We start from the raw sequence: 27,040 nt of genomic DNA, 5'->3' as shown, positions 1-27,040 counted from the left end.
AGGTCATATTTTATGTTCTTTCACTATGCAAAGCATTGTGGGTACATTTGTTAGATGAGCCATATATTATGCTCTGCTTACCCGTCATCAAAGAGCCACATCTTTTGCTTTTCTTCTCTCTGTTACATCATTTGTTTAGCGGCTAGCCCAAGATTAAACCCACTTTTACTTGTTGAACAAAAAGCTAAACAAGGAAAACATGAATGTCGAAACTGTCCATGGATTCAAAGCTTTCAAAATTTGACCCTGGTGGCTGTCGTATCCTAGTAGCATCACAGCAGTATTATAGATGCTCTAAGCAAAAATGAAGTCCATTAGTTGTGCAAGAAACTCGACTTTTATTGTATTTACATTCTAAAAAGACTAATGAAGTAGAGTCCTTCATGAGAGCAGGACAAGCAGTTAAAGGCTTTTATATCAGTCCCACGACTCCCACCCAGTCACAGATCTGTTTAACCAATACTACTGGGGAGCATTAGGAACAATTGAGATGATACACTTTACTCTGTCCCGATATGGGTGTATGTGCAAATTACAGTTTAAAATATTATTGTAGTTGAAATGGACATAAACTGTTCAATATTCTTACATTCTCAGCTGTGTTTAAAAAAATATCTGGACTTGCAGGACTTGATTTATCATGGATTCAGCAGCCTCAATTTTCACACAACAATTAACAAACCTGACTAACAAATGAATTAGGGCAAACGAATTATGTTGCACTGCAAAATCCTGAAGGTTAATTCAACTCGAGCCAATCTCATTTAAATCAATTTCAGATTGAGATATCATCATGACCACTTAACTCATTCTTTAAAATGACATCTAGTAACTTGATGTTACTAACATCATTTCAGTTGAACATAACCTATCTTTAAACCAATCATCTACGGTATTCTACATGTTGGCCATATAGTAACCATCATTGGATCAGTCCGATGATAAATGAAATCCACGGATCAGTTCTTCTGATTGTAGAGTTGCATATATGAGTGTGACCGCTCCTTAGTTGGACTGGACAGAACTGACACTGAAATACAGAAATAACCAAGAGGCTATTTAGATTTTAATTCGGCAAGGTTTACACACACACACACACTCACTCACTCACTCACTCACTCACTCACTCACTCACTCACTCACTCACTCACACACACACACACACACACACACTTTTTATGGACACAAGCAAAACAGCCAATAATGTATATACAATACTGACCTCAGCATTCATCTCACTTTTGTACACGTAGTGGTGGTCAACTGTTTCATGCTCTCACTTTTTCCTTTTGATGGTCCCTAAAAAATGACACGAATCAAAAAGAAACCACTTGACTTAAAACCTTTATTCTTAGTGAAACAGATCTGTGTTAAAACTCTACTTGGTCTTGCAGTTGTTTCTTTCTACACCAAATGTCTTGGAGCTTGGCTAAATTTTGGCTAATGTTCCCCCAATATTGCCATGAAATACCAGAATACTGATCCATGACTTACCTTAGCCATTATGAGCTTGAAAAGTTCTTCCCGGACCTGATCAGTAACACAAATGGAATGCTTATTGTAATCAAAGGGCATTGCCAGGTTACGGTACATATTTAAATATATGTATTCAGGACAGGAGTAAACCTAGGACATGTGATACAAATCGACTAATGAATATTGAAAATGGACTTACTCGTTGCTCTGCAAAACACCCTGTTATTAAAATGAAGAAGCCCTGGATAGAAAGATATAGACATTAATTTAATATACTGTAGTATTTAATTTCTAAACTTGTGTGTGGACTATTACAGTGTGATAAGTAATTACATATTCCTGCTTGAAACGTTTTCTTGTGAATTGCTGGAAAATACCTGAAAACTGTTGAGGATGGTGAAGCCGTATTTCAGAAAGACTGCCCAGGGATAGGTTTCCATATCGTCAAATATCAGCATTAAGAAGCCCATGAACCATGTCACCCCAAAGATGGGCGTTAAGATGACCACCACCTTCAGGATACCCTTTGCTGTGTCCTTGTCATTTGCCTTACTGGCGTCAGCCACAGAGGACTTTGTGAGCGTCAGGATGACCACGCCCATGCAGAAAATGTTGGTCAGGACAATAGTTCCCATGGGGAGGATGAAAGCGTGCAAGGAGCCTTTTAAGAGCTCTTCGTAGGTGAGCCAGCAGCCTTTTTGGTAGGGCTTCTTGGTGTACCTGTAATACACGTAGGTGACGCCCACGATGGCGGTGGGGCAGACGTAGCCCACAATGCTGGCTAAGAACATGAACACCCTCTTCCTGAGTGGGCTGAAGACGAAGATGAGCTGGTGGACGAGCATGGTGCTCAGGCACAACGTCCAGCAGAACATGGCCAGGAAGAAGAGATGTTTGCACAATGCCAGGATCAGGCACACGTTATCACTGAGGCTACCGGGGTCATGGGAAGCCAGGAAGCTGCAGAGGGCCAACAATAGACAGATGGAGATGTTGACCATGGATGTGTGGCGGAAAAGCGAAAGGTTGGACTTGACCACGGCTGACCACACCAGCGCCTCAATGATGAGGAAGATTAGCAAGGAGCATATGGACACACCCAGGCCTATGTAAGTGATCTCCTCCTCGAACGGGAGATCCACAGGGTTCTTGGACATGAGATAAGAGAATGAGGTCAGGTGGTTGCACTGGCAGAGGGTAAAGTTATCCACGCCCGTTATCAAGCGGCAACCTTCGCTTGACCATTCGTTGGTGGTGGTGTTCCAGAACACACAGTGAACTTTAGCTTTGGTAGTACTAGTCAGCTCCTCAGGGAAGGCCAGTGTAATGTCTATGGGTGAGCCTGTGCTGTTCGTCACCGTGGCTGATACCACAAAGCTGGACTTTTCTGAGGCACGGATATTTTCAGAGTTGCTGTCGGGGAGTTTTTGGACAAGGTTTTTTATCGCCATGGTTTTGACGATTCCAGAGGTCTTGTTCATGTTGACGCCGATGCCAAACACTGTGCGGTTGCAGTCTGAGCTGCCATTTGCCCGGCAGATTTTGAGCTCTACATTTTCAGTGTTGAGACCCTCACTGTTGTTGACCTTGATATTTTTTACTAGATCTTCCACAGACGTGAGGTATTTTGTTGACATTCCGTATTCAACGGACTTGTTGACCTTGTCCCATGACTGGTTAATCATATTGCTTGCTGCACCGAGAAAGTCCTAAAACAAAGAGCAAAATTAATTCTAGTAGTACTAGTAGTACTAATAGTTACAGTATATTCATTCTATAAATGCCTTGGCCTAATTTACACTATGTGGAGGTCATGTGGAATTAATAATTATAATTAAATGTAACAGCAGCCTCACATCAAAGAGACTTTCGTCCAAACTGATGGTGTCCGATGCAATGGCCATGGAATCGAGAATAGTGATGGATGCACCCAGGTCAGCCATGGTGTCTGTGGGTGTACTGGTGTTAGACTCTGTGCCGTTCAACAGACCAGAGAAGATGACCAGAGCCACTTCATTTGTGGCCCCAAGTCCCTTCACAAAGTTCTAGAAATATACAACAAAAACATGTTCATGGTAGTCGTAGTCTCTGAAAATAGCAGCTACCATTATCACAATATCGTTGCTGTCCAGAAGAAACCATCTAACTTCAATTTTGAGGGGTGTCTTTGAGGATTTTTTCTTTCTTCATAAAACAATGCTATTTCAATCAATGCCCTTTACGTCTGTGTGTTGGTTGGAACAATATTGAACCAATGGAAAGTATTAAAAAGTCCAAACTCCATTGGATCCTCAACTATCTGCCAAACCAGCTAACTCCACCCGTTTTGCCATTTTTTCCCCCTTTTTTTTCATAAATCAGTGCTATTGAACACATTTATAATGTGTGTTGGTTACCAGAACCAAGTATTGAACCAAGTATTGAAAAGCGCTATGACAAAAACCTCCACTTTGTTGATTGTTTTTTCATTTCCTGTGTAAGGTGGTTTCTTCCAGACAGCAGAGATACAGTATATATCTCTATACTGTATATAATATGTATGAAATCTTAAGATCTTACAAACACTTTTAGAGACCCCCCGATTGTTGTAACCCATTTTTTTCACCCAGTGTCAATTGTCTAATCATGTAATCCTGGGTGCCACAATCCCTCTGCCAACCTTGGGAGAGTAATGGACTAATCTCATGCTTCACAAATTATGCATGAGGAGTCTGAGACGCTTATTTTCACCTGCACGTGGAAGGAACACGTTATTCCAAACGGTTTCTTTCCCCTCCTTCAGGTGCCCCGGCTGGCCAGGGGGAGGCAGTATAGAGAGTAGAGACCAGGACTACTTTTGGCCCTTTTAATTTTTTTTTTTTTTTTATCCATTCCAGAAAATGACGCAATCCAAATGGGTAAAACGGATAAAAGTATGAACATATTGTGATGCCATACTTACCTCTGCTGCTGTCTTTACTTTGTTCAGCTCTTCATTCACACAGTTGGAGTAAACCTCTTTCCATTCACCACCTTCACAAGTCCGCTCCCTATAGCCCACTCTGGCCTTAGGGCATTGACGATTGATGACTGTGCTTCCATCTGGGGTTTTTGGCCAAGTTATCCCCTCCTCCTTGATTTCCTCACAAATCTTACTCCCCTCTACATGATGAAATCAGTCAAAGGTCACATATGCATGAGAAGACGCCCCGAAAAAAGTAAATTAATGAAAAACATAGAGGTACTAAGCTATAAATGATCACATTGCATGATATTACCAATATTTGTCAGTACATAATTTGAGATTAATCGTTCATTGTGAATTTGTAAATCTTTACTGCATTATCAAAGGTGTAATGACATTCAGATCTACCGTAAATCACTGGAATATCCAGTGTTCCATTCTTGACTTGGTTCTGCTGGTTCTTAAAAAAGATACTGAAACGCTGTGGCGGTTTTTCATCCTCACAGTCAATCTCTTGCTTGAAAGTGTAGTAGACGATATCCTCGTCACCTTAACATGAAGTTACATTGACTCAAATATTTTTCAATACATCTTTCATTTCTAAGTGCAAAGTTAGTCTGTAACTCCGTACGCATAATATTTGTACATTCAGTTTAGGATAGCTGAGAGGGAGTCTGAGAAGCATTTTTAGGAAGATTGCTGTCCCAGTATCGGAATTTGTCGGACTTTGGTTTTGGAAGAGAAAAGTGCAGCACATCCATCCATGGGGCGGCGGTGGATATTGGGTAGAATGGCTGGATGGTAACCGCAAGGTTGCCAGTTCGAACCCGGGCTCCCCCAGAGTTAGTGTCGAAGTGTCCTCGAGCAAGACACTGAACCCCTAATTGCTCCTGAAGTGCTGGTTGGTGCCTTGCATGGTTGCCACCGCCATCGGTGTATGCATGTGTGTGTGTGTGTGTGAATGGGTGAATCTAAATGCACCATTTACCATTTATCCACCAAAAATAGCCCATTTTGGGCAGGAACCTTTAAACATTTTGCTATAATTTAGCTATTGAAAAATAGCAGATCTACAAGCTCATAGCGCGCCACTCGGTGGCGCGCTATGAGCTTGTAGGTCTTCTATTCCTTTTAAATTGAGCACCACTAATACAGAAACATGTCAGAAAACTGTCAGAATTTAGAAGATGTTTTTAAATTTCGACGTCAGGCCTAAATGGGATAGAAGATCGACAAGCTTCCTTGTAGATCGGCTATTTTTAACGGCATGAATGCTCTTTCATTATAATTTACCAGGATAAGGGGTTTAAAGGGCGTACAGAAACATTTTCTTTGATAACAAATCTCCTTATTTATCCTCCATTATTATTTTTGTTTATTCAATAATGAATGCCCTATTTTATACTAGGCTTGTCAAAATGTAGGCTAGCGGAAATTGCCAATCTACAGTACAAGCTCACGCATCGTTGACAAAAGTCTTTTGGTTTGTTTGATATTCAACCAATGAAAAATGTACAAGACCTTGTGACTAAATAACTATATTGGATCCATTGAAACACAGTCTTTTTTCCATTTTCTGAAAAGAAATAATTCGGGACATACAATATAGTTTCACGCGACAGCGAAAATATGTCCCAAGAACATAAACCTTAGAGACCATATAGGGCTCAATTGACTTACTTGGCTTACTTGGCGTTACAGGCCCTTTTTCCTTCCCTCTGTAGGACCATGTGGTCGCCAGCTCTTCTGGGATGTTCTGGATAGCCACCGTAACGTTAACTCTCTTGTTCTCCTTGCAGTCCACTGTCAGAGGCTCAGAGGTCATGGTGATGGTGTCGGGCAGGACGGCCACCGTCAGGTCTGCCTTGGCTGTGTGTCTAATTGAGCCGATGTTGAAGCCACACTCGTATATACCTGTGGAGATCATTTTACTGTTACAGATGAGACCCATGATGTAGACCGCAGAGCAACTTGTAATTCTGTTGTTACTGTACAGTAGGTTCCCAATGTGTAAAAAAAAAACCCCAATGAAACCAATGCAATCTTTGGGATTATACAGTACTTGAGGTTCGGACGGCCCTCACATCTACAGTGAGCCGGCCTGCCAGTAGCCAATTTTAATACATGAGGATAGGATACATTATGTCATCTTGTTGTCACAATCTTGACTATATTCACTCTTCGGTGTGTGAGGCTAGAGGTAGGCACTGTATTATGCCTGGGTCTCCCTGATACTTGCCTGCCCAGATCCCTGTCACTCCTTTGAGCTTGACCTCAACACAAGACAGGATCTGCTCTGTAGAGCAGTCGCCCAGGCTCACAACGCTGCCGTCGTTGAGTTCAAACCGCTCGTCCTTCCGGCTCATGTTCCAGCCAGAGCTGTCTGATTTCTCTCCAAAAGTACAATTCAATGTAGCGTCTGCTTCATACAACACCGTGTCCTCTGGATAGTTCATACAGACCATTCCTGTTTTGGGGGATGGGTGTTAGTAGAAACACGTGTAATTTGTTCTTGCTAGGTTTAATCTATAACGATAATTGTAAAAGTAGTTCAGGCAGACACAACACACATGATAAAGTACATTTTGGCATTTTAGCTCTGAATTTGTCACTCCCTGCATACACCTTAAACTAAGCCTATAGAAAATTAAAGGAAAGCAGGAATTGTAATAGCAATGGTTGAAAGTTTAGCCACTTATTCTTACTTAGTCCTATTAAAAAATGTAAAAAACCAGCATCTACATTCTACAGTATAAGCCATCAAACAAGCACAACACAATGCGATGCGTTGTGAGCTTGTACATTTCTTTAAATATTTTTTGTGTGTGAATGATCTCATGCCCAAAATAGGGACACCTGGTTGAAAGTGGTTATTACAGAGGGATGTGTTGCAGGGAGAAGAGTGCATCATGTGAGTTGTCATCACGAACTAGGTTCTTTAGTCAAAAAATATCTGCTTGTTGTTAAGCTCTGAACTGAAATTAGATTAGCCGCCCTAGGCCATTGCCTATGTGGCCTATATATACTGTATATATATATATATATATATATATATATATATATATATATCCTGCTACCCTAATAGACAGCACAGCCCCGTTTATCCGTCCGTGGTCTATCTCCGACCGAGCCACACTATTAGCACACATCTCTCCATGCAAAATAAAATCTGCACGCTCCCAGAATCAGTATTTAGGCTACTTTGCATCGACACAAATTTCTTATTTACAGTACAAATATTACTTTTGTGAAACACGCTGTTGTTGCGCAAGCTCAACAGCCTACGTCAAAAACGTCATGTTGGTGCCAGACTGGCCAGTCCTTCACAGTGACACGCGTTACATGAACCACGTGACCGGAATGGTTTCTTACCCCTCAATGTCGTGAACGCGCCCTTCGAAGGCAGACTGTCGCCTACTCTACACTGCTCCATAGCAGCACTAGCAGTACAGAGCCCAGCCATCCGAACGAAACCGTTGTGCAAACGAAACCGAAACTGATGCTTCTGACAACACAACATTTGCCTGTGCGTGCTTAATCGTTAATCGTAAACCCGTGCATTCTGTGCTTGCCTGCGCCTTTCCCAACTCTCACTGATTTATCCACACATCAGTGTGTGTGTGTGTGTGTGTGTGTCGCGTCGCCCTCCAGCCGCAATTGCGAGTGTGCGCTGAACCCAGACTCACACACTATCCATTCCATGCACATATTAGTCCTATATTTACTACAGTACGCCTGACAGACAGTGTTGTCGTTAAGCAGCTCGACCCTGTACCTCAACCCTAGCTGACAGGAGTGATGGTGCTGTGCTGTGCTGTGAGTAAACTGACAACGCTTGGCTTTCTGACATCCCTTTCTCACAATCTACAACAATAGATTTGTTACTAACATTAGGTTGTGGCGAAGTAGAAACGTGGAGAGCAGATAGTGTGTTTTGGACAAACAGGCTAGCATTGGTGTTGATTTGGGTCAAATGGAGTCCATATGGCTAAAGATAAATGAACACATGACGTCGGTGGGAGAGGAGTTATTGTGTGTTTTGGACAAACAGCGTGGTGTTGTTTTGTGTCAGCTGAAGCTTCATGTGTTTGTGTTGGAGCGCCTCAGTGTGGCCGTATAGGTCATGTGCAACCTCTTCCACAGAGAGAGATGGAGACACTAAATCTCAGCTGGAGAAACATGTTTGCATGCATGCATGCTGCCTTGCATGCTGTGTGCTACTGTTGAGTCTGTCACTCACTTTGACTGATTTATGGCATTGTCTTTCTGTTAAAATCCAACTATGTTAATTTAAGAACTCTGGACATATTAGGTCATTGTTTATTAACTGTGCACACCTGTAGCCTATTGTATTGTATGTCTGTCACCCCACAGTCACAATCCTTTAGTAATTAGGCTGTGGAAATATTCACACTACTTTTACAATGCGTTGTCAACACGTGCTGAGTTGCCAAAGATTGACAGATTTCGGAGAAGACTGATAGTATGATGATTTAGTAATTAGGCTGTGGAAATATTCACACTACTTTTGGATTTGCAGGCCCGGCGCCACGGGGGGTAAAGGGGGTATATAGTTACAGACAAAACAATGGTACATTTCCAGCCATTCAATTAAATTCCATTGCTTGAAAGGGAGGAAGTAAGGATGCATCTTAATACAGGATGCAGCAGCATCTTAATGATCTCCCATCTAGAACTGGAAAAACAACATTCCTCACCTATAGGCCATCCTTGGGGTGGGGAGGGGTGCTAATGTCATTGTTGCAGTGGTCAGGGTGCTTAAGTGGGCAGCTACTGTAACTAGCCTATTTGTTTGTAAAAATGTCAATAATAAAAAAAATATATATATATAACAATACTACTAATAACAATCATAATAATAACAATAAACTTCTTTGTAAACTCACTCATTTACAAACAAGCTCACATCAGAACAATAATCCATGTAATAATAACAACAACAATAATAACAACACTAATAACAGTACAGTACAGTACAGTACAGTACAGTACAGTACAGTACAGTGCAATACTAAGGAGTGCAGTACAGTACAAAGGGGTACAGTACAGCACTCGCATCGCCCTCCCGCTATTGCCTTCTTCCCATTTGCCATGCATCGAGGATGCGCTAGGATGAGCGGGCCGCAGGCCCGCGAAATTCTAGTATATATATATATATATACCGGCCAGCCCTGCCTACACCGCTCCCCGTAGATTCCCCCGTTGGCCATTGGGGAGCTTCAGGAGGCAGTGTAGTAAAAACCCATTCACGGTTTTATCCTCTTAGCAGATTTTGTATTGACCTGTACTTTTGTTGAACTGTACCTATTCTACAAACTTAATTAATACAAATTTAAATCAATCAAACACACACCCTGGCCCAGGCCGTAGCGTAACGGTCTGGGCACCGGACTGGTAATCCAGTCGCAGTGTGCCGCGGGTTCGACTCCCGGACCCGACACGGCCTTTACTGCATGTCATCCCCCCATCTCTCTCCCGTTTCCTGTCAGCCTACTGTCTGTCCCTTAAAAAATCAATAAAAGGCGTAAGCCGCAAAAAAAATATCTTAAAAAAAAAAAAAACACACACCCTAACATGACAAAGGGGGGGGGGGGGGGGGGGCAACTTACCAAGAAACGTTTGGTAAAACAAAACAAACATGTAAAGGGACATGGTATGGCACATACAGTCTATCACATAGACGTAGGTTATTTCATTGCGATCCAAACGACACACTGGGACACTGTATTTACATACCTAAAGTGTCAACAAGAATTGTAGCAGCCAGACTGGTTTCCAAGTCGGTCACTGCCTTCTGAAGTGTCGAGGTCTCAAAAAAGACACTGAATTCGGCCTCAAAGTCAGCAATGCTGGGGTCCGAGCTTAGCGGAACAGGGTATAGAGGACAGACGTCATAGGTTATACATTCCAGAGAAATTTAAATGTCCATTTTCTAATTTGTAGTTTGTAATTCCTGTTGTTTTTTTTCCCAGCAGTGGACATGTACTTGCAGTACTGGGACCAATGCTGGTGTCTTTATTGTTTTCGCTCAACATTAAATACTGTGTATTTGCTGAAAATAGCCGATCAACCAGTTCGCCTTCTCGATCTGCTATGCGATCTTTCTACTATCTAATGCTCATTATGATATGGTACCATTTTTGTCTGAGGTAAGCTAATACCACCGCAATTGATCAGCTGACTGCTACGTCAGCGTATGACGTATGAAACGAGTGTAGTACCATTGTAATACACATGTATGCACCCATGAGCATAACATGAAGCCGCTCGAGTATATCTGACTGAACTAAACTAACCAAATGCCAGTTCAGGTTCTTTTCAGTCAGCTTTTGAGCATATCCCTCCTGAAATGGCTGGGTGTAGGCCAGGTTATTCTACTGTAGGTCTCCTAGCATTAGCAACAACCATCTATAAACAAATGATAACATCTTAACTGAGTACAGTACCTCCATTTGGTAATATTCACTCCCTCCAACCCATTCACTGTTTTCAAGCTATCTTCAAGCTTAAAGAAAAATAAGGGTTTTGGGACACAAACGTAAAATTCACAAGATAAAATGTAATACAGGGATCATGTGTATATGTTGGACAAACAAGCAGCATTTAATCATTAAAGCTTGTCAAATGAGTGCATCTCAGTGAGAGTGGAGTGGAACTTACCTTGAGTTTTACTGCCTCTTCGCCATCAGTCCATGACGCTTCGGGTTTTGAGACTGATCCATTAATGCGGACTATGTTGATTAAAAAGAAATCATCATGATTAAACGCACACACACAGAAACACATACACATACACACACACACACACACACACACACACGCGCGCACACGCACACGCACACGCACACACCATTAAAACAAGCATGGCAAACAGTTTGAAGGATGGCAACTTTAGAGTTGATCTTAGGTGATCTTAAGTGTTGAGTTGAACAACGAATGTAGGCTGTTCCAGTCACTGGATACGGCAGACTGTAATGATGACAAACCTTTGGGATCATGGGACCATGCATTCAGTACTCTATTGTTTGTGCCTGATACCATGACGACACAACATTCCGTGATCACTGTCGTGATTATTCTAATACCATTTCTCTCTGAAGAGCAAATGACAGTGTCCTGTTTTAAACTTTGAACGAGAGTCTGTCTTCAGAGACTAGTACCTTTGACCTTGGCAATGCAGATCGAAGTGGCGATGCTGGAAATGTTTTCATAGCAAGATGAGCCATTGCAACAGTCATACTTGTAGCACACCTCATTAGTCCAGTGATACCCTTCTGAGCAGTTGCATACTGTCTCAGATCCAGTAACTAGGCATTCTAAATAGAAACACAAAAACATCCATCAGCCTTACTTTCAACTGGAGTCCCAATTTAGCTAGACATTTTCAACACTTTATGAAAATGTCCTTCTTCTTTTCAGATATTTGAAAAACAAAACAAAACCCAATACATTAATCATTTAGTGACAATCAGTGTTGTCAAGTAACTTAAGTAATATACTACTTTCAGTAATATTATTACTTAACTAGTTACTTTCACATTTTGAGTAATAATATTACATTTACTTTTTTCCAAAAGTAATATTATTACTATTTTCACGAGCCTTGGTGGAACTGTGGGTTTGAGTGTTTATTTATAATGGTAGACTTGTTTGGGGTGGAGCTCTATGGGGTGGAGTTGCTTTGCAGGCTGCTGATCCGCTCTAGATCTAGACTCTAGAGCGGATACGGAAACGATGCACACTCGTCGGTACGTATGTGTGAAGTATCGGATGCAGAAGGGCGTGCCTTAAACCGTCCGGAACACGGAACAACAACCTAAACTAGTGTGTGTAACTCGTTAGACTGCACTGTTAGAGAGAAGAGACGTAAACAAACAAAGCATGGAGGAGGTGGAGGAGACAGACACCGGCACAACAAAGCGTTATAACATTCAATACTTGGAAGTATTTGCATTATTTTGAGTATGTCCGCGGTCGAGACGAGATGAACATTATTGTCCGCTGCAAGTTGTGCATAGGGAAGAAGCTATATTCCACGTCGAAAAAATCTACAAATGGACCCATCATCATGTGTACTCTATACAGTACACTTTTTAGAGTTAAATAAACACTGCAGAATAGGGGAGGGGGGACAGCTAATGTTGAAAATGCAAAGTAAGACTTTTGGGGACAAAATATGCAATTACTGGAGGCGAGAGGAAAAAAAGCAATAAGTAAAGTAATAAGTAACTAGTTACTTTTCTCAGGGAGTAATAAAAAGTATTACTTTATTACTTTTTTTTAAAGTAATAAGTAGTATATTAGTGTTAAAGTAATATTTTGTCAACACTGGTGACAATAATGGCTACAAACATTGTGAGCTTGTAGATCAGCTATTTGTCCTATTTTCTTTATGAATCTGATCCTTATTTTCCCTTTGGTCATTTAAGCCTTGTTTGACTTAAAGCCTAAAGTGCAATATTTTTATTGTCTCATAGCTTGAAAATCCATCGTATAAAGGTTTAATTGAGTCTGTAACTGTAACATGTGCCGGCCTTCCTTGTTGCGCAAAGCATTAATTGATCTTTTGATATGATGAATGTGCAAATTAAAAAAACTATGCATTTGAGGTGAAGTCGAAGACTTGTCTCCACCAGAGTCATGAACTTTGGGTGCATTGGGTGCATTCATTGGGACACCCACATTGCCCAGTACCCTCCTAGTGACAAAGTGGGCAAAAGTTAAAGGGCAAAGGCAGAGTGTGTTGAAATAATCAAGTGGCCCTTTTTCCCCCAACCAACTTCTGAGTCATTGGTGTAACCATTGTAAAATGTGAAATGAATCAATATCAATATATTTATGATAACTGCTACAACTGCTATTTGTGAACATTTAAAAAACATTTTGGAAATGTGAGAGCTACTGATTTAGAAGGCATTTTTAGAATGGGCCTCAGGTCTTAATATAAACGAGTGCGCCCATTGATGGACCATATGATGTTGCAATGTACAATGATTCCCGCATAGTTATTATATCGTGACTTGAGCGCATTGTAGGCACTATCATTTTCTAAATTCTATTTTAAAACATTCTTTCACTTTTATGTTTGTATGTTTTAATGTTAATGGATCCCTCTATCCTATCACTGTGATTAAATTACATTTCTATTTCTCTCCCCTGACACGGTCGAGGCAGATGGCCGCCCACCCTCGGGTTTTGCTTGACATTTCTTCCTAAGGGGGAGTTTTACGTTGCCACTGTCGCAATGTTGCTTGCTCTGGGAGAGATCTCTGTCGGTTTGCAAAACATAGCAAAACACAGACGGAGCTTTGTCGCTCTATATGTAAAGTGTCTGGAGACAACTTGTTGTGACTTTACGCTTTAATAAAATTGAATAAAATTATAATTTATTTGAAATTTCCATATATAATAAACAGCAACACGATACCTGCCACCAGTTCAGTCTGTATGATGTTGATTTGCTGATTCTGTACAGTGTATGCACCATTCAGTGTTGTGAACAAGGTGGATGTATCCAGGGTGACATTGCTCTCTACCATGAGTTCAGCAATGTAGATGTCTAAAACAACAGCACGAATCAACACAAACATTCATACATGAAAATCATCATGGAAACAATGTATAACTGGAAAAGAAAAAAAACCTGTGAGTTCCCCATCACAACATTTAATCATGTGTTTGGCTATTACATTTAAATGCAGAATATCAACTTTTAGAAGTGTGAAATCAATCAGTGAAGTGATCATGTTATGTATTTTAAGTACATGTATGTGATGGTGACACAAGACCTTGCTCTATAAATAGAGAGATTTTTAAGTTTTGTCATCATTAATGTTATCTATATATTGACTCACCCGTTGCAAAGATCTGCATTGAGAAAGAGAGAAATCAATCGGTCAATAAAATTCTGGTGATGATTTTAAGTCCAAGACATACATTATATCACCACTAAATAGATTTTTTAATGGTTTAACGAAATGTAAATATTGTATTACTGAAGCTCAAATACTAATAACTAATTTCTATAGGCACATGCAAACCCACTCTTTGTAAATCAATTCCATTTATTATCAGCGACCAAATGGGTTCGGTGCGAACCAAATGGGTCCCGACCCATTGCTTGGGAAACACTGCTCTAAAACTGGACTGATAGGTGCATTGTTACCTGATGGGAGATGAATATGACTCCTGTGAGCATCACTAGTGCTCTGGACCACATTGTCAATCTGGAGGTCAAAACAATCCAAATTAATAAAGGTAGACAATGGAAGTGAAAGGACTGGAATATAGACTCACGCGCACATTTTAACAATTTATTTATGTCCACATAAAAGGAGAGAATACAAGGACACAAATATTATAGGTGAAGTAAGGTTACATTCACACAAGCATGCATGGCATGTGTCTTCGTGATACAATAAGCATTTCACACAGTACTCTACACACACACAGACACACATACCCTGTACTTATTATTAGACATAGGTGTGGCATGTCTTCAACTTCCACAATAATTAAGTTGTCAAGTGTTCTCTGTGATTCTGGGGTGAGTTGTCTGCTTCACTCAGGAACAGAAGAGCTGCTGTACTGGCAGAGTTTCAATCTCATGCGGCTGCCGACCACAGACAATGTGTAGGAAGCAAATCCACCAGCTAATCAGCAGGAGTACCCACACTTTTTAGACTTGAGAGCTACTTTCAAAATGACCAGCTCAACCAGATCTACCCACCAAAAATATATATTATCCCTTTGCTGAAAATAGGTACAATGGTACATATTAGGCAAACGCTCTTGGAATGGGAAATAGAGTGGGGAAATAAATTGAATTGTAGGATATTTTTGTATATAACTTTGTAATACTGACTGATTTGTACAAAATACGAAGTATTGCATTTTGGGTTTTGAGCTTCCCCATTGGCCAAAAATAGAATAAAAATGAGATAGGTTCCTGCCCTATGGGCCTCATGTCTCAGCAAGGCTTACTTACATAAAGAACTGGAGAGACTTGTTGACCTCTGTTATTTAACAAATTACTCTAAATTACTTATAGAGGTTTAACCTTTTAACAAGAAATGTTTTTGTTTGTTTTACCAAAAAATATCACTTAACCCATATTTTAATGCCCCTTTATTTTCTTTCCTTCTTGGAATTGTTATTGTTGTTTAGAGATTAGATAGGACTATTGTGTGCCCATAGCTATGTGCAGACAAAATTAGACCACAATGTGGTCACAGAAATTAATGGCTGTCATCCTTTGATGATGTCTTGCGTACTTTCTTCCCTTTTCAAAACATAGAATTTTACTTGACTAATTTGACAACGGTGCTCATTGTGTCAACAATAAAGTCATAGTTAATCATAAACCTCGGAGGACATTCTATGACTCAGAATGAGAGGGCAATAATTTAGCTAGTCATACTGCAGTTTCCATCACTTTGCATACATCGTCATAATGTATGAATTTAAAGGGAGTGAGGGACTGTATTACACAATATTACTCATGTGTAATATTGCCATGCTCCAACACTGGACGCTTTTATGGCTGCCTTGAAAAGACACCTATTCTCTCAGGCTTATGGCCTATGTTGCTTCAACTTGCTTGTTGTTTTGTTTTGTTTGTTGGTTGTCCATCACTTTTGATGTAAAGTGTCCTTGGGTTCATGAAAGGTGCTATGTAAATTCAAGCTATTATTATTATTATTATTATCGCACAGACGCGCGCACACACACACACACACACACACACACACACACACACACACACACACACACACACAAATAGATCTTGCCTTACAAAAGGGCATGAATATACTGTCAAAACCAAGACTTTTTTCGGGTGTCAGTGGTACCATGTTTAGTTTGTAACAACTTGATGCCTGAGAACTGCCTCTTAGCGAGCATCAACGAGGGCCAGGTGGACAGACAGACACACACACACACACACACACACACACACACACACACACACACACACACACACAGTGCTCTAACGTGAAAGTGACTGAAGCTTCAAGACTGTCTTATTTCTCTACAAAAAACCCTTGAATATAATTCTGACCTGAGATCAGATTCAAAAAATGTCTTCTACATCCTGAAAGTTTTCTGAAAAAGCTATGTTTCTATATGTCAGTCGTTCTTAGATTTTTAAAAAATAGCAGACCTACAAGCTCGTAGCTCGAAGCTATGAGCTTGTAGATCTGCTATTTTTCAATAGCTAAAGCATAGCATAATGCTAACACAAAAAGGGGTTCCCGCCCAAAATGGGTTAAGGATGTGATTATGGTATAGGCTCACATTTCAAACACCATACAGTAATAACTGTATGGTGTTCCCCCGATACCGATATTTTCAGATATTACGTTTTATGCATATATCGGCCGATAATATCGGACATCCCTAGTATGTACTAACAGAACACTGTGCAAAAGGATTCAAGTTGTGATATTTTAACTTTAACTTTTCAAAATCTATGTAAGAAGGCTTTTTACAAGTTCATTCACATACTGTAATAACCCATTTAATTTAGGATTTAGGTTTGATCGAGTTGGAAATATATTTTGTATACAAAAAGCCAAGTCAAATAAATCTAAAAACATTAAACTCTTCATCCTGTATCTGAAATGAAAATGGATCCCTGAAAAACATTTATGCAATTTATTAGGTTCAAGGTTCACTTTCATACCATTCTGCTAATGAGGGTGGATCTCTAGCAACCCAAACCTTTAGAATGCTCTTTCTCGCAATATACAGAAAACATTGTGTTTGTTTCGTATATTTCCCACATCAGCAGCCAGTATACATTGCAGTGATGAAAACTATGATAACCCAAACCGTGATAACCCATCATTTTGCTAATTATTTGGTTTTCTAGAAGGCTGAAAGTGTGTGTTACAAGTGCACATGCTTGCACAGTGAAATAGTTGTTGTCCACTAACAATTTATTCAATAAGTGTATTCTCATAATTCCGATTTCAATGAAATAATTTCAAAACCCCAACTTTAGTTTTGGTGTATGTGTTAAATGTTTCACAATTACAATGATACAAAAGTCAGAGCATCCCAGAGCATCCCAGAAATCTATGTATGGGGAAGTATTACCCAGATAATCATTTAAAAAGTCAAGTCAAGCTATTATATAAAGAAATACTCTTACCTTGGTGTAGATGCTGCAAACGAGAGTGTTATTAGCGAGCAAAGTTTGTTAGTACTACATAACTACCAGCAGAAGTAGAGTCAGCGCTGCAAGTGAGTGCATGGGCACATCTGTCAGAATGGTACAGGTGTGTGTGTGTGTGTGTGTGTGTGTGTGTGTGTGTGTGTGTGTGTGTGTGTGTGTGTGTGTGTGTGTGTGTGTGTGTGTGTGTGTGTGTGTGTGTGTGTGTGTGTGTGTGTGTGTGTGTGTGTGTGTGTGTGTGTGTTTCTGGATATTCGGTAAACTTTGACTTTGTACTCAATGCCCGATTTGCATTGATGGCATCTCTGCATGCTGGCCTTCTCGGGAAGGAGAATTTGTTTATCAAATGAGTCGTTCTCCTTCAGGAGTTCACAGACCAGCTGTCAAGGCACATGCATACTATAGTCTACTTGCCAGCACATAGAGCCCCATTGTGAACCCGGGCATCTTGAGTACCCTTAGTTAGAAATGTAGTATGAGTATGGGTCCCCAGCAGGGATGTCCCGATCATGTTTTTTTGAGTGGTGCAACCACTCCCTTACGAAGCTATGTGTGTGGCTGGGTGGCTGGGTGGTTGACTGGGTGGGTATGAGCATGGAAATGGTGGAGCATGGTTGTTTTTCATCACCTGTGCGCAACCTAACACATACACAAACACACACGCACATTTTAACTGTATATGATGATTTTGGGTGTGCCAGTACAGTACAGTGACAGTACAGTACAGTAGAGGGTACAGTAGAGGGAACCCCACATGGTAACTCATTTATCTACCGTTTCGGATGTGGGGCGGCTCGCCGGAAACGGGCCGGCACACCCTGGCTGTGGTCCTGTGGGTCTGGAACTCCCCCACACGGAGTTGCACCACTCACTTTTTACTCACGATCCGATTCCGATCATTTGATTTTGAGCATCTGCCGATACCGATCTTTCCCAATCCGATATTTATATTTTATAGAACACGTTTATATGTTTGCATGTTCTCCCCGTGTCCCCTAGGGTAGGTACCCTCACAAAAAACATGCAGTAATCCTGGTCACTAAACTGCCTCCCCCTGGCCAGCCGGGGCGCCTGATGGAGGGGAAAGGAACTGGTTGGAATAACGTGTTCCTTCCACGCGCTACGTCCCACCAGGGAAACTCCCCCCTGTCAGGTGTAAAGGAGCAACTTGGACACTCAGGCATGAAGGAAGCATGAGTTCAAGTCCGTTGCTCTCCCCTTGTCCCCCATATATGGGGACTAGGTTGGTGGAGGGTGTGTAGAGCCCAGGATCATGATCAGGATCAGCCCATGATTGACACAGGGGTGAAAAATGGGTTACAAAATCGTGGGATAAAAATATATATATTAGAGAACACGTTTATGCCATATCACAATAGTACAATATCCCAAATAACAGATAATATCCAGTCTAATATCATGATATGGATATATTGATATGTCCTGATCACGTTTTTTGGCTCCAGATCCGATTCCGATCAATTGAAAATGACGTGATCAGGTTTCCGATCACCCGATCCGATCGGGACAACCAGCATTTAGAAACTGCCGGGTGCTGACTTTTTTTTTTCTTCAGGAAATGAAAAATGTAACATTTTCAGGTAATGAAGAAAAACATATATTTTTAAAACAATACAATACTGCCTCATTAAAGTTGATATTGTAACTTTATATAATTGTCAATTACCATAATAAGCTTTCATTAGCATAATCACGTATATGGACAATTATTTCAGCAACTGCTTGGCCGTTGTTGAGAATATACCGGTAGGAGTGGTTCTGTGGATTATTGAGGATGCTGAATCCATTTCTGATGTTTACAAAATTCAAAACCCGAAATATCCATATTTTAACTCCTGGTGGGGTCATTTTGGTTTGATTTCTGAATCTGAGTATTTCTGAATCTGAGTATTTATTTGAAATAACTGAAATAAATAGAACATTTATGAAGACATTTATCCACACAGAACATGCAACGTGCTTTTACATTCTGCACATTCTGGAAAGTGGACTACACAGACTTTCCCCACCTCAACCAGTAGTACACCATAACCGGGCACCAATATGTCTTATTCTTACTTTTTAGAGAGAAGAGATGGAATGGCATTTAATAGTACACATATACAATCACTGGGAATAAAATCAGTGTTTTTAGCTGAATTCAATGCTTTGTGTAAATCATTCACCCTCTGATGTATAACAACAATTGCAAAACGAAAGAGCGATCAACTAGGTGCTCAAAGGAGGTAAAAGTTGAGTTAGGTTGGTGCTCAAGGCAAGTATACATGCCCTGTTGAAGACCGGTTGGTTGAAACATGTTTTGGCGTTTAACCCACTTTTTGCGGGAACCCCTTTTGGTGTTTTAACTAAGCATTATGTTATACTTTAGCTATTGAAAAATAGCAGATCTACAAGCTCATAGCGTGTCACCGAGTGGCCTGCTATGAACTTGTAGGTCTGCTATTTTTGAAAAATCGTAAAAATGCGGCACACATCTTTGAATATATATTCTTTCAGAGCGAACATTTTTTATATTTCGACGTCAGGTCAAAATGGGTTAAAACGTTTTGTAATAAAGTACGATAAATACCTTGATTTTACGCCCTCTCTCCTCCATCATCTTTAGTGCTCAGATCAATCCTCTTTTTTTTCTCTCAAGTTTTAGTTCCCGTTGATCCCAGAAGCACCAACCTACTTTTCAAGGTATACTTTATTAGAAGAAGTTTTAAAGTGCCAACATGTTGCGACCAAACGGTCTTCATCAGGGCAATTATGCTTTTTCATTTTAGTCAAGTTACATTTTAGTCAAAAACTTCTCCATCCTTTACACTAGTCCGGTTCCTTATGTAATTTTGTAGGCTTTAGACGGAGATTTTTAAAACTATATATTTTTGGAAACCTTATAGCCTAACGAATCAGAAAAGGTTTGTTGCCATTTTTTTCGAGGTCGGTAAAGCGGCCATCTTGGAACTTTAAAAATGGCTACTTTCAAAAACGAATTTCTCAATATCTCGCCTACTAAATGACCTAAAATCAAGATTGCAGTGGTTAAATCTACATTTTTGGGGGCAAGGAATCCAATGGAGCCGACTACATTGTAAATGAGACATGTATAGGTGGGTATTTTGCATTTTTACATGATCAAATGGTATTATTCTGGTAATCTGGATATGTATATCTTCCAAACAATGGAATATTTCACAAACACTTTATCACATCTCTCAAAAGACAGGAGACAACTTGAATCAAGACAAAGGGACCTTTAATCAAGAACTTCAAAAAAATCACACCTGTGTGAAGTGAGGGGCGCTCTTGTCATCGTACATCATCATGACGTAGTACACTATGACATCATCAGACACTATGGCGTAAAATTCTCAATTCAGGACAAAGTTTGTGAACATACACTAAAAGCTGGACCTAGGAGGGGATAGTGCCCCTCAAAAATCCAACATATCCCATAATATCTGTACATTGAACGTTCAATGAACTCTAACAAACATGTCAAACATAATATCCATCAAAATATAATATAAATATAAAAAACATAACAAAATGTACAATCTCTCATTGTCTGTTGTTGTTGAAAAACACAGGCTGTTGAGTCTACATAAGCTAATCTCCATCATTTTCATTGTCATCACTGTCACTTGCATATGTGATATCACGACAGTCTTCCTCATTCTGGCAGTCAGAGCTACACTGACAGAGTTCTGTGCAGGGGAGCCCGACTGAATTGCACGAACATCTGTGTGAAGAGCAGTCTGCTTTACACTGACATCTGACCATCTCAATGATGGATTCTGGTGCAGGGAGGAGCTCAGTTGTGACTGGTTTCAGCTGGCCGTCCTTGTCCTTGTGGTAGCCGTTCTGTAGTGGGTCAAGGAACACTTGCTGAGCGATGTCAGCCTGACCCCACACGCTGGCCTGGATATGGGCCCTTAGGACATGCTGCTTGAGGGCACCAAGTGTGGGTGGAAGCTTCTCACTTTCTGCCATGTGTTTGCAGAAAAGATGCCACCTCAGTTCAGGGATATTGTCGATTTTGATCCCTTTCGGAGAGTATGCAGTGCAAACAAACGTCGCTAATCGAGAATGAAGATCCTCTGTCACTTTCCTAGTCTGTGAAAGCATTTGAAGAGCCTTAACGGCATGGTCATCTGCTTTTAGGTAGATGCTCAGCCAGGTAGCTTTGCCTATTCTAGAAAAGCGCCCTGTGTTGTCTGCTCCTGTAAATGCATGAAACGCTGGCAAAGCTTTTGCTCGATCTGCACCAAGAGCATTCCATATTGGCTTCACTTCCAAAATCCCAGATACCATGGAAACAGACGTATTTTGCAGCAGGATTTCATAATTTGCAACAACCAACACAAGTACATCTGTGTCCGGGGAGAAGAACATGAGCTGTGCACTGGAAAGGTTGCGACGTGAAGCCAGAACTGCATGGTGGATTAACAAGGTGTCTGCTTCTTCGTGGTTGTTGCCTTCAAAGTACAATCCACTGTTGCTCTCAGTGTGACCTGCAGCAGAAGCGATGACAAGCTTGGGGGACTCTTGGCTGTATTCAATGGTCTTTGATGCCAGATACTCTGTCAGATCCGCTTTTGTTTGGTCATGTGAAAGTAAGCGGCTCATTGGAATGTTCTTGATGCTTGTGTCGTCCCTGATTTGATGATTTGATTGGATGGGATGGTGGTTGTCCAAAAGCTGACAAAGAAGCCACCAACAGTAGTCACAGTAAAAGATTTAAGTGTATGGTTCTACGGTAGACTGATGTCCCTAACCAGAGACTACGATGAGGTGATTCTGGTTTTTGATACCTACAAGGCTGATTCTTTGAAGCACATCACAAGAGAGAAAAGAAAAAAAGGAAAGGATCCAATTCAATATCAAATCAGGGACGACACAAGCATCAAGAACATTCCAATGAGCCGCTTACTTTCACATGACCAAACAAAAGCGGATCTGACAGAGTATCTGGCATCAAAGACCATTGAATACAGCCAAGAGTCCCCCAAGCTTGTCATCGCTTCTGCTGCAGGTCACACTGAGAGCAACAGTGGATTGTACTTTGAAGGCAACAACCACGAAGAAGCAGACACCTTGTTAATCCACCATGCAGTTCTGGCTTCACGTCGCAACCTTTCCAGTGCACAGCTCATGTTCTTCTCCCCGGACACAGATGTACTTGTGTTGGTTGTTGCAAATTATGAAATCCTGCTGCAAAATACGTCTGTTTCCATGGTATCTGGGATTTTGGAAGTGAAGCCAATATGGAATGCTCTTGGTGCAGATCGAGCAAAAGCTTTGCCAGCGTTTCATGCATTTACAGGAGCAGACAACACAGGGCGCTTTTCTAGAATAGGCAAAGCTACCTGGCTGAGCATCTACCTAAAAGCAGATGACCATGCCGTTAAGGCTCTTCAAATGCTTTCACAGACTAGGAAAGTGACAGAGGATCTTCATTCTCGATTAGCGACGTTTGTTTGCACTGCATACTCTCCGAAAGGGATCAAAATCGACAATATCCCTGAACTGAGGTGGCATCTTTTCTGCAAACACATGGCAGAAAGTGAGAAGCTTCCACCCACACTTGGTGCCCTCAAGCAGCATGTCCTAAGGGCCCATATCCAGGCCAGCGTGTGGGGTCAGGCTGACATCGCTCAGCAAGTGTTCCTTGACCCACTACAGAACGGCTACCACAAGGACAAGGACGGCCAGCTGAAACCAGTCACAACTGAGCTCCTCCCTGCACCAGAATCCATCATTGAGATGGTCAGATGTCAGTGTAAAGCAGACTGCTCTTCACACAGATGTTCGTGCAATTCAGTCGGGCTCCCCTGCACAGAACTCTGTCAGTGTAGCTCTGACTGCCAGAATGAGGAAGACTGTCGTGATATCACATATGCAAGTGACAGTGATGACAATGAAAATGATGGAGATTAGCTTATGTAGACTCAACAGCCTGTGTTTTTCAACAACAACAGACAATGAGAGATTGTACATTTTGTTATGTTTTTTATATTTATATTATATTTTGATGGATATTATGTTTGACATGTTTGTTAGAGTTCATTGAACATTCAATGTACAGATATTATGGGATATGTTGGATTTTTGAGGGGCACTATCCCCTCCTAGGTCCAGCTTTTAGTGTATGTTCACAAACTTTGTCCTGAATTGAGAATTTTACGTCATAGTGTCTGATGATGTCATAGTGTACTACGTCATGATGATGTACGATGACAAGAGCGCCCCTCACTTCACACAGGTGTGATTTTTTTGTTAAGTTCTTGATTAAAGGTCCCTTTGTCTTGATTCAAGTTGTCTCCTGTCTTTTGAGAGATGTGATAAAGTGTTTGTGAAATATTCCATTGTTTGGAAGATATACATATCCAGATTACCAGAATAATACCATTTGATCATGTAAAAATGCAAAATACCCACCCATACATGTCTCATTTACAATGTAGTCGGCTCCATTGGATTCCTTGCCCCCAAAAATGTAGATTTAACCACTGCAATCTTGATTTTAGGTCATTTAGTAGGCGAGATATTGAGAAATTCGTTTTTGAAAGTAGCCATTTTGAAAGTTCCAAGATGGCCGCTTTACCGACCTCGAAAAAAATGGCAACAAACATTTTCTGATTCGTTAGGCTATAAGGTTTCCAAAAATATATAGTTTTAAAAATCTCCGTCTAAAGCCTACAAACTCATTTGGCTGACCATAAGGAACTGCACTACACAGGCAATTGAAGCTAAGCTGCTTTTCAATGTCTTCAAACCAACCTTGTAGTCATATATGCTATTTTCAAGGAAATGCTCATAGTTAATCTTTTGTCATGTCATTATAGGCAAAGCCTATTTTACCTCTCTAACCATTTATACATATGATGTTTTTGTGTAATATTGTATATTTGTATATTTTGTCTGTCATTAAATGGACCCCAATAGAAACAAGCCATTGGCTTTCTTTGGTTTAAAATTCATTTAGCAGACCTTGTATTGAACTGTACTTCCCTCACTGTGCCTAAAGTATACAATCAAATCATTCAATCAATCAAAAACATTTAAATGGGGGTGGCGGGTACTGGTAACCCTGGTAATCCCTGTTATGGTAACCCAGGCTGGCTGTAGGCCTATTGATACTATAGCTTGAGTTACATTGTGCATTGTGTATGATCTGTTGGGAGAAGCAGGACGATGTTTGATGCACAGCCTAATGCAAATCATTCAACAACCCTATAAATCATTCAACCACCCTTGTGCACAAATGGTACACAAATACTGTTGTGTAGCAACAGGCAGAATATGACCGCTATGTTGTTGTTGCGCCTTTCTTTGGCTGCCTTGGCGAACTTCGCCTCAAGAATAAGCAGACGTTCAGCTTTTATTTGATACAGTATATTCTCTAGACCAGGGGTTCTCTCCAGTTATCACTTTCTCATTGAAAACACCCGATTGGTTCTGGTGACTGATGTTGTCCTTCTTATACGTGAGGAGACCTTTTATATTTTTTATTACGCAAATTAAAATAAATAAATAAATGAAAAAAGTAATTGAAAGATGATGTCCACCATTAGAAGGACAATATCAGTCACCAGAACCAAGGATGGATGTTTTCAATTAATCTAATGGAGTTTGAAGTTACAATGGGTTTATATAGGAAGTACGTCTATACCAGTGGTTCCCAAACATTTCATGCAAGGACCCCCAAATCGACACTTATCAGAAAAGATATGCCAGGGACCCCCATAAGAGAAGACTTTTACTGTTTTACAGCTCTAGCAGTGATTCTCAACCATTTTAGTTTCAAGGACCCCCAGTTTGAACTGAATTAGGCTACAGTCCCCTTTTTAATGGCATTTCTATCTCTGGGACTGAATCTGAATCAAGCAACTTAAAACAGCCTGGGGTGCTGTTTTATGCCTGAGTAGACCCAAAACATGACCCAAAACATGTTTGAAAGTGAAATAACCCTGTAATTAGCAGTTACAGTAGTGGGAGAAATAGACACTTTCTGTGTGTGTGTGCTATAAATGGCCAAATAATCTGTTAAGCCACTGATTATTGTTTTTACAAACCAAAGAACCATTTTTAGTACTATTTGGTACCATTTTCATGTACTGTATGGAGAGACAGACAGAGATAGGAACCTTTGGTGGCACGCATTTATTTTATTTAGCTTTTATATGAACAAATTAGTAGGGATGCACCGATCCGGCTTTTTGGCATTCGATACCGATTTCGATACATGGGGGTCCAGTATCTGCCGATACAGAGTACCGATCCGATACCCCCCACAAAGAAACGTAATAACCTATTAAGCTGTATGCCTCACTGTGTGGAGTCTGGAATCATTATTTTGTGTAAGGCAACATCAAGGCTTGACTTAAACATTACTTTCCCAACTTTGTAAAACAAAATGTAACAAACACAGATATAAATGCACTGAATTATTTATTAAATAACTGTGCAACAATTAGACCAGGTGAATGTGTGCCTGGCTGCATTCCACATGTTATACTGTCAATACTACACTGCTGTGTCACAGAGGAGGTAGAGTTGTTTTCATACTGTAATTACACATAATGATCGGATCGGATCGGATCGGATAATGGATCGGCCCATTTGCCACCAATACCCGATCTAGAATTTTAGCCTGGATCGGCGCCGATCTCCGATACGAGTATCGGATCGGTGCATCCCTACAAATTAGTCTCACCAACACTGAGATTCAAAATGTCAATGTAAACACTAACATGAAAATGTATGAATTATTACACTTTAAAATATGTCCATACCTCTAGGGACAAGGTAGATCTGTAGATCTACCATTTTATTTTTTGATTTAATATTTCTTAAAATGTTTGAAACATTTCACCTACCGTAATGGCATGCCCAAAATTGGGACACAGGGGATAAAGTGGTTTATTGGCCAGCACTCAGAGATGGGCATGTATTCGAAAAACATGTCTTCGAAATACGTATTTTCTGTATTTTGGGGTTTTAAAATACAAGAAAAAGTATTTCAAATACATGTATTTCAAATACATGCCCATCTCTGCCAGCACGGTTAATCACTGTAACCAACTTGGTGACAATTTGGTCCAAATTGTATTCACAATGAGCAGTTTTTCGGACACCGCCCAGTTTGCTTAATATTAGATTTGACTGATGGCCTCGTCTAAGTCTAAATTTGCCACTGTGATTTCCCTTTGAGTAAACAAGGTCATTGCCCGCTGAAGAGCACTCTAGTTCTGATTTGATAGGCAAAGTAAACCAAAACAAACCCATTTTGCATATTATTTGTATACATTTTTAGTAGGCTACTGCAATTGCTGCAGCAAAAAAGGAAACAACAAATACTAACAAATAAAATAAAAATACTGTATTTACATCACAAGTTAGGATGGAGAATAGAA

The 27,040-nt window shown here is 40.5% G+C and overlaps 1 protein-coding gene across 1 annotated transcript; it reads right to left on the bottom strand.

Moving 5' to 3' along the window:
- Positions 1–414: 414 nt before the first annotated feature.
- On the bottom strand, positions 415–17,707 carry adgrf3b (adhesion G protein-coupled receptor F3b). Its single transcript, XM_083790536.1, has 18 exons — positions 17,595–17,707; positions 14,607–14,667; positions 14,296–14,308; positions 13,869–14,000; positions 11,602–11,757; positions 11,102–11,172; positions 10,888–10,946; positions 10,178–10,302; positions 6,660–6,887; positions 6,101–6,334; positions 4,829–4,969; positions 4,418–4,617; positions 3,333–3,521; positions 1,854–3,185; positions 1,676–1,717; positions 1,495–1,530; positions 1,223–1,299; positions 415–1,030 (listed from the first exon to the last, which is right to left on the bottom strand). Exons 2-17 carry the CDS (start codon positions 14,658–14,660, stop codon positions 1,231–1,233), a joined length of 3,081 nt encoding a protein of 1,026 aa, XP_083646662.1. The 5' UTR covers positions 14,661–14,667; positions 17,595–17,707; the 3' UTR covers positions 415–1,030; positions 1,223–1,230.
- Between the last annotated feature and the right edge of the window lie 9,333 nt (positions 17,708–27,040).

The sequence above is a fragment of the Protomyctophum parallelum genome (assembly GCF_964188405.1).
Source record: "Protomyctophum parallelum genome assembly, chromosome: 19".
NCBI classification, from domain to species: domain Eukaryota; kingdom Metazoa; phylum Chordata; class Actinopteri; order Myctophiformes; family Myctophidae; genus Protomyctophum; species Protomyctophum parallelum.
This window is presented reverse-complemented; position numbering and strand designations above follow the sequence as displayed.

Coding starts and splice junctions, on each gene's coding strand:
- adgrf3b (XM_083790536.1), bottom strand. CDS start 14,660: ATGTGGTCCAGAGCACTAGTGATGCTCACAGGAGTCATATTCATCTCC. Junction 11,758..13,868: donor ACAGACTGAACTGGTGGCAG/GTATCGTGTTGC, acceptor GTTTCTATTTAG/AATGCCTAGTTACTGGATCT. Junction 1,718..1,853: donor CCATCCTCAACAGTTTTCAG/GTATTTTCCAGC, acceptor CTTTCTATCCAG/GGCTTCTTCATTTTAATAAC.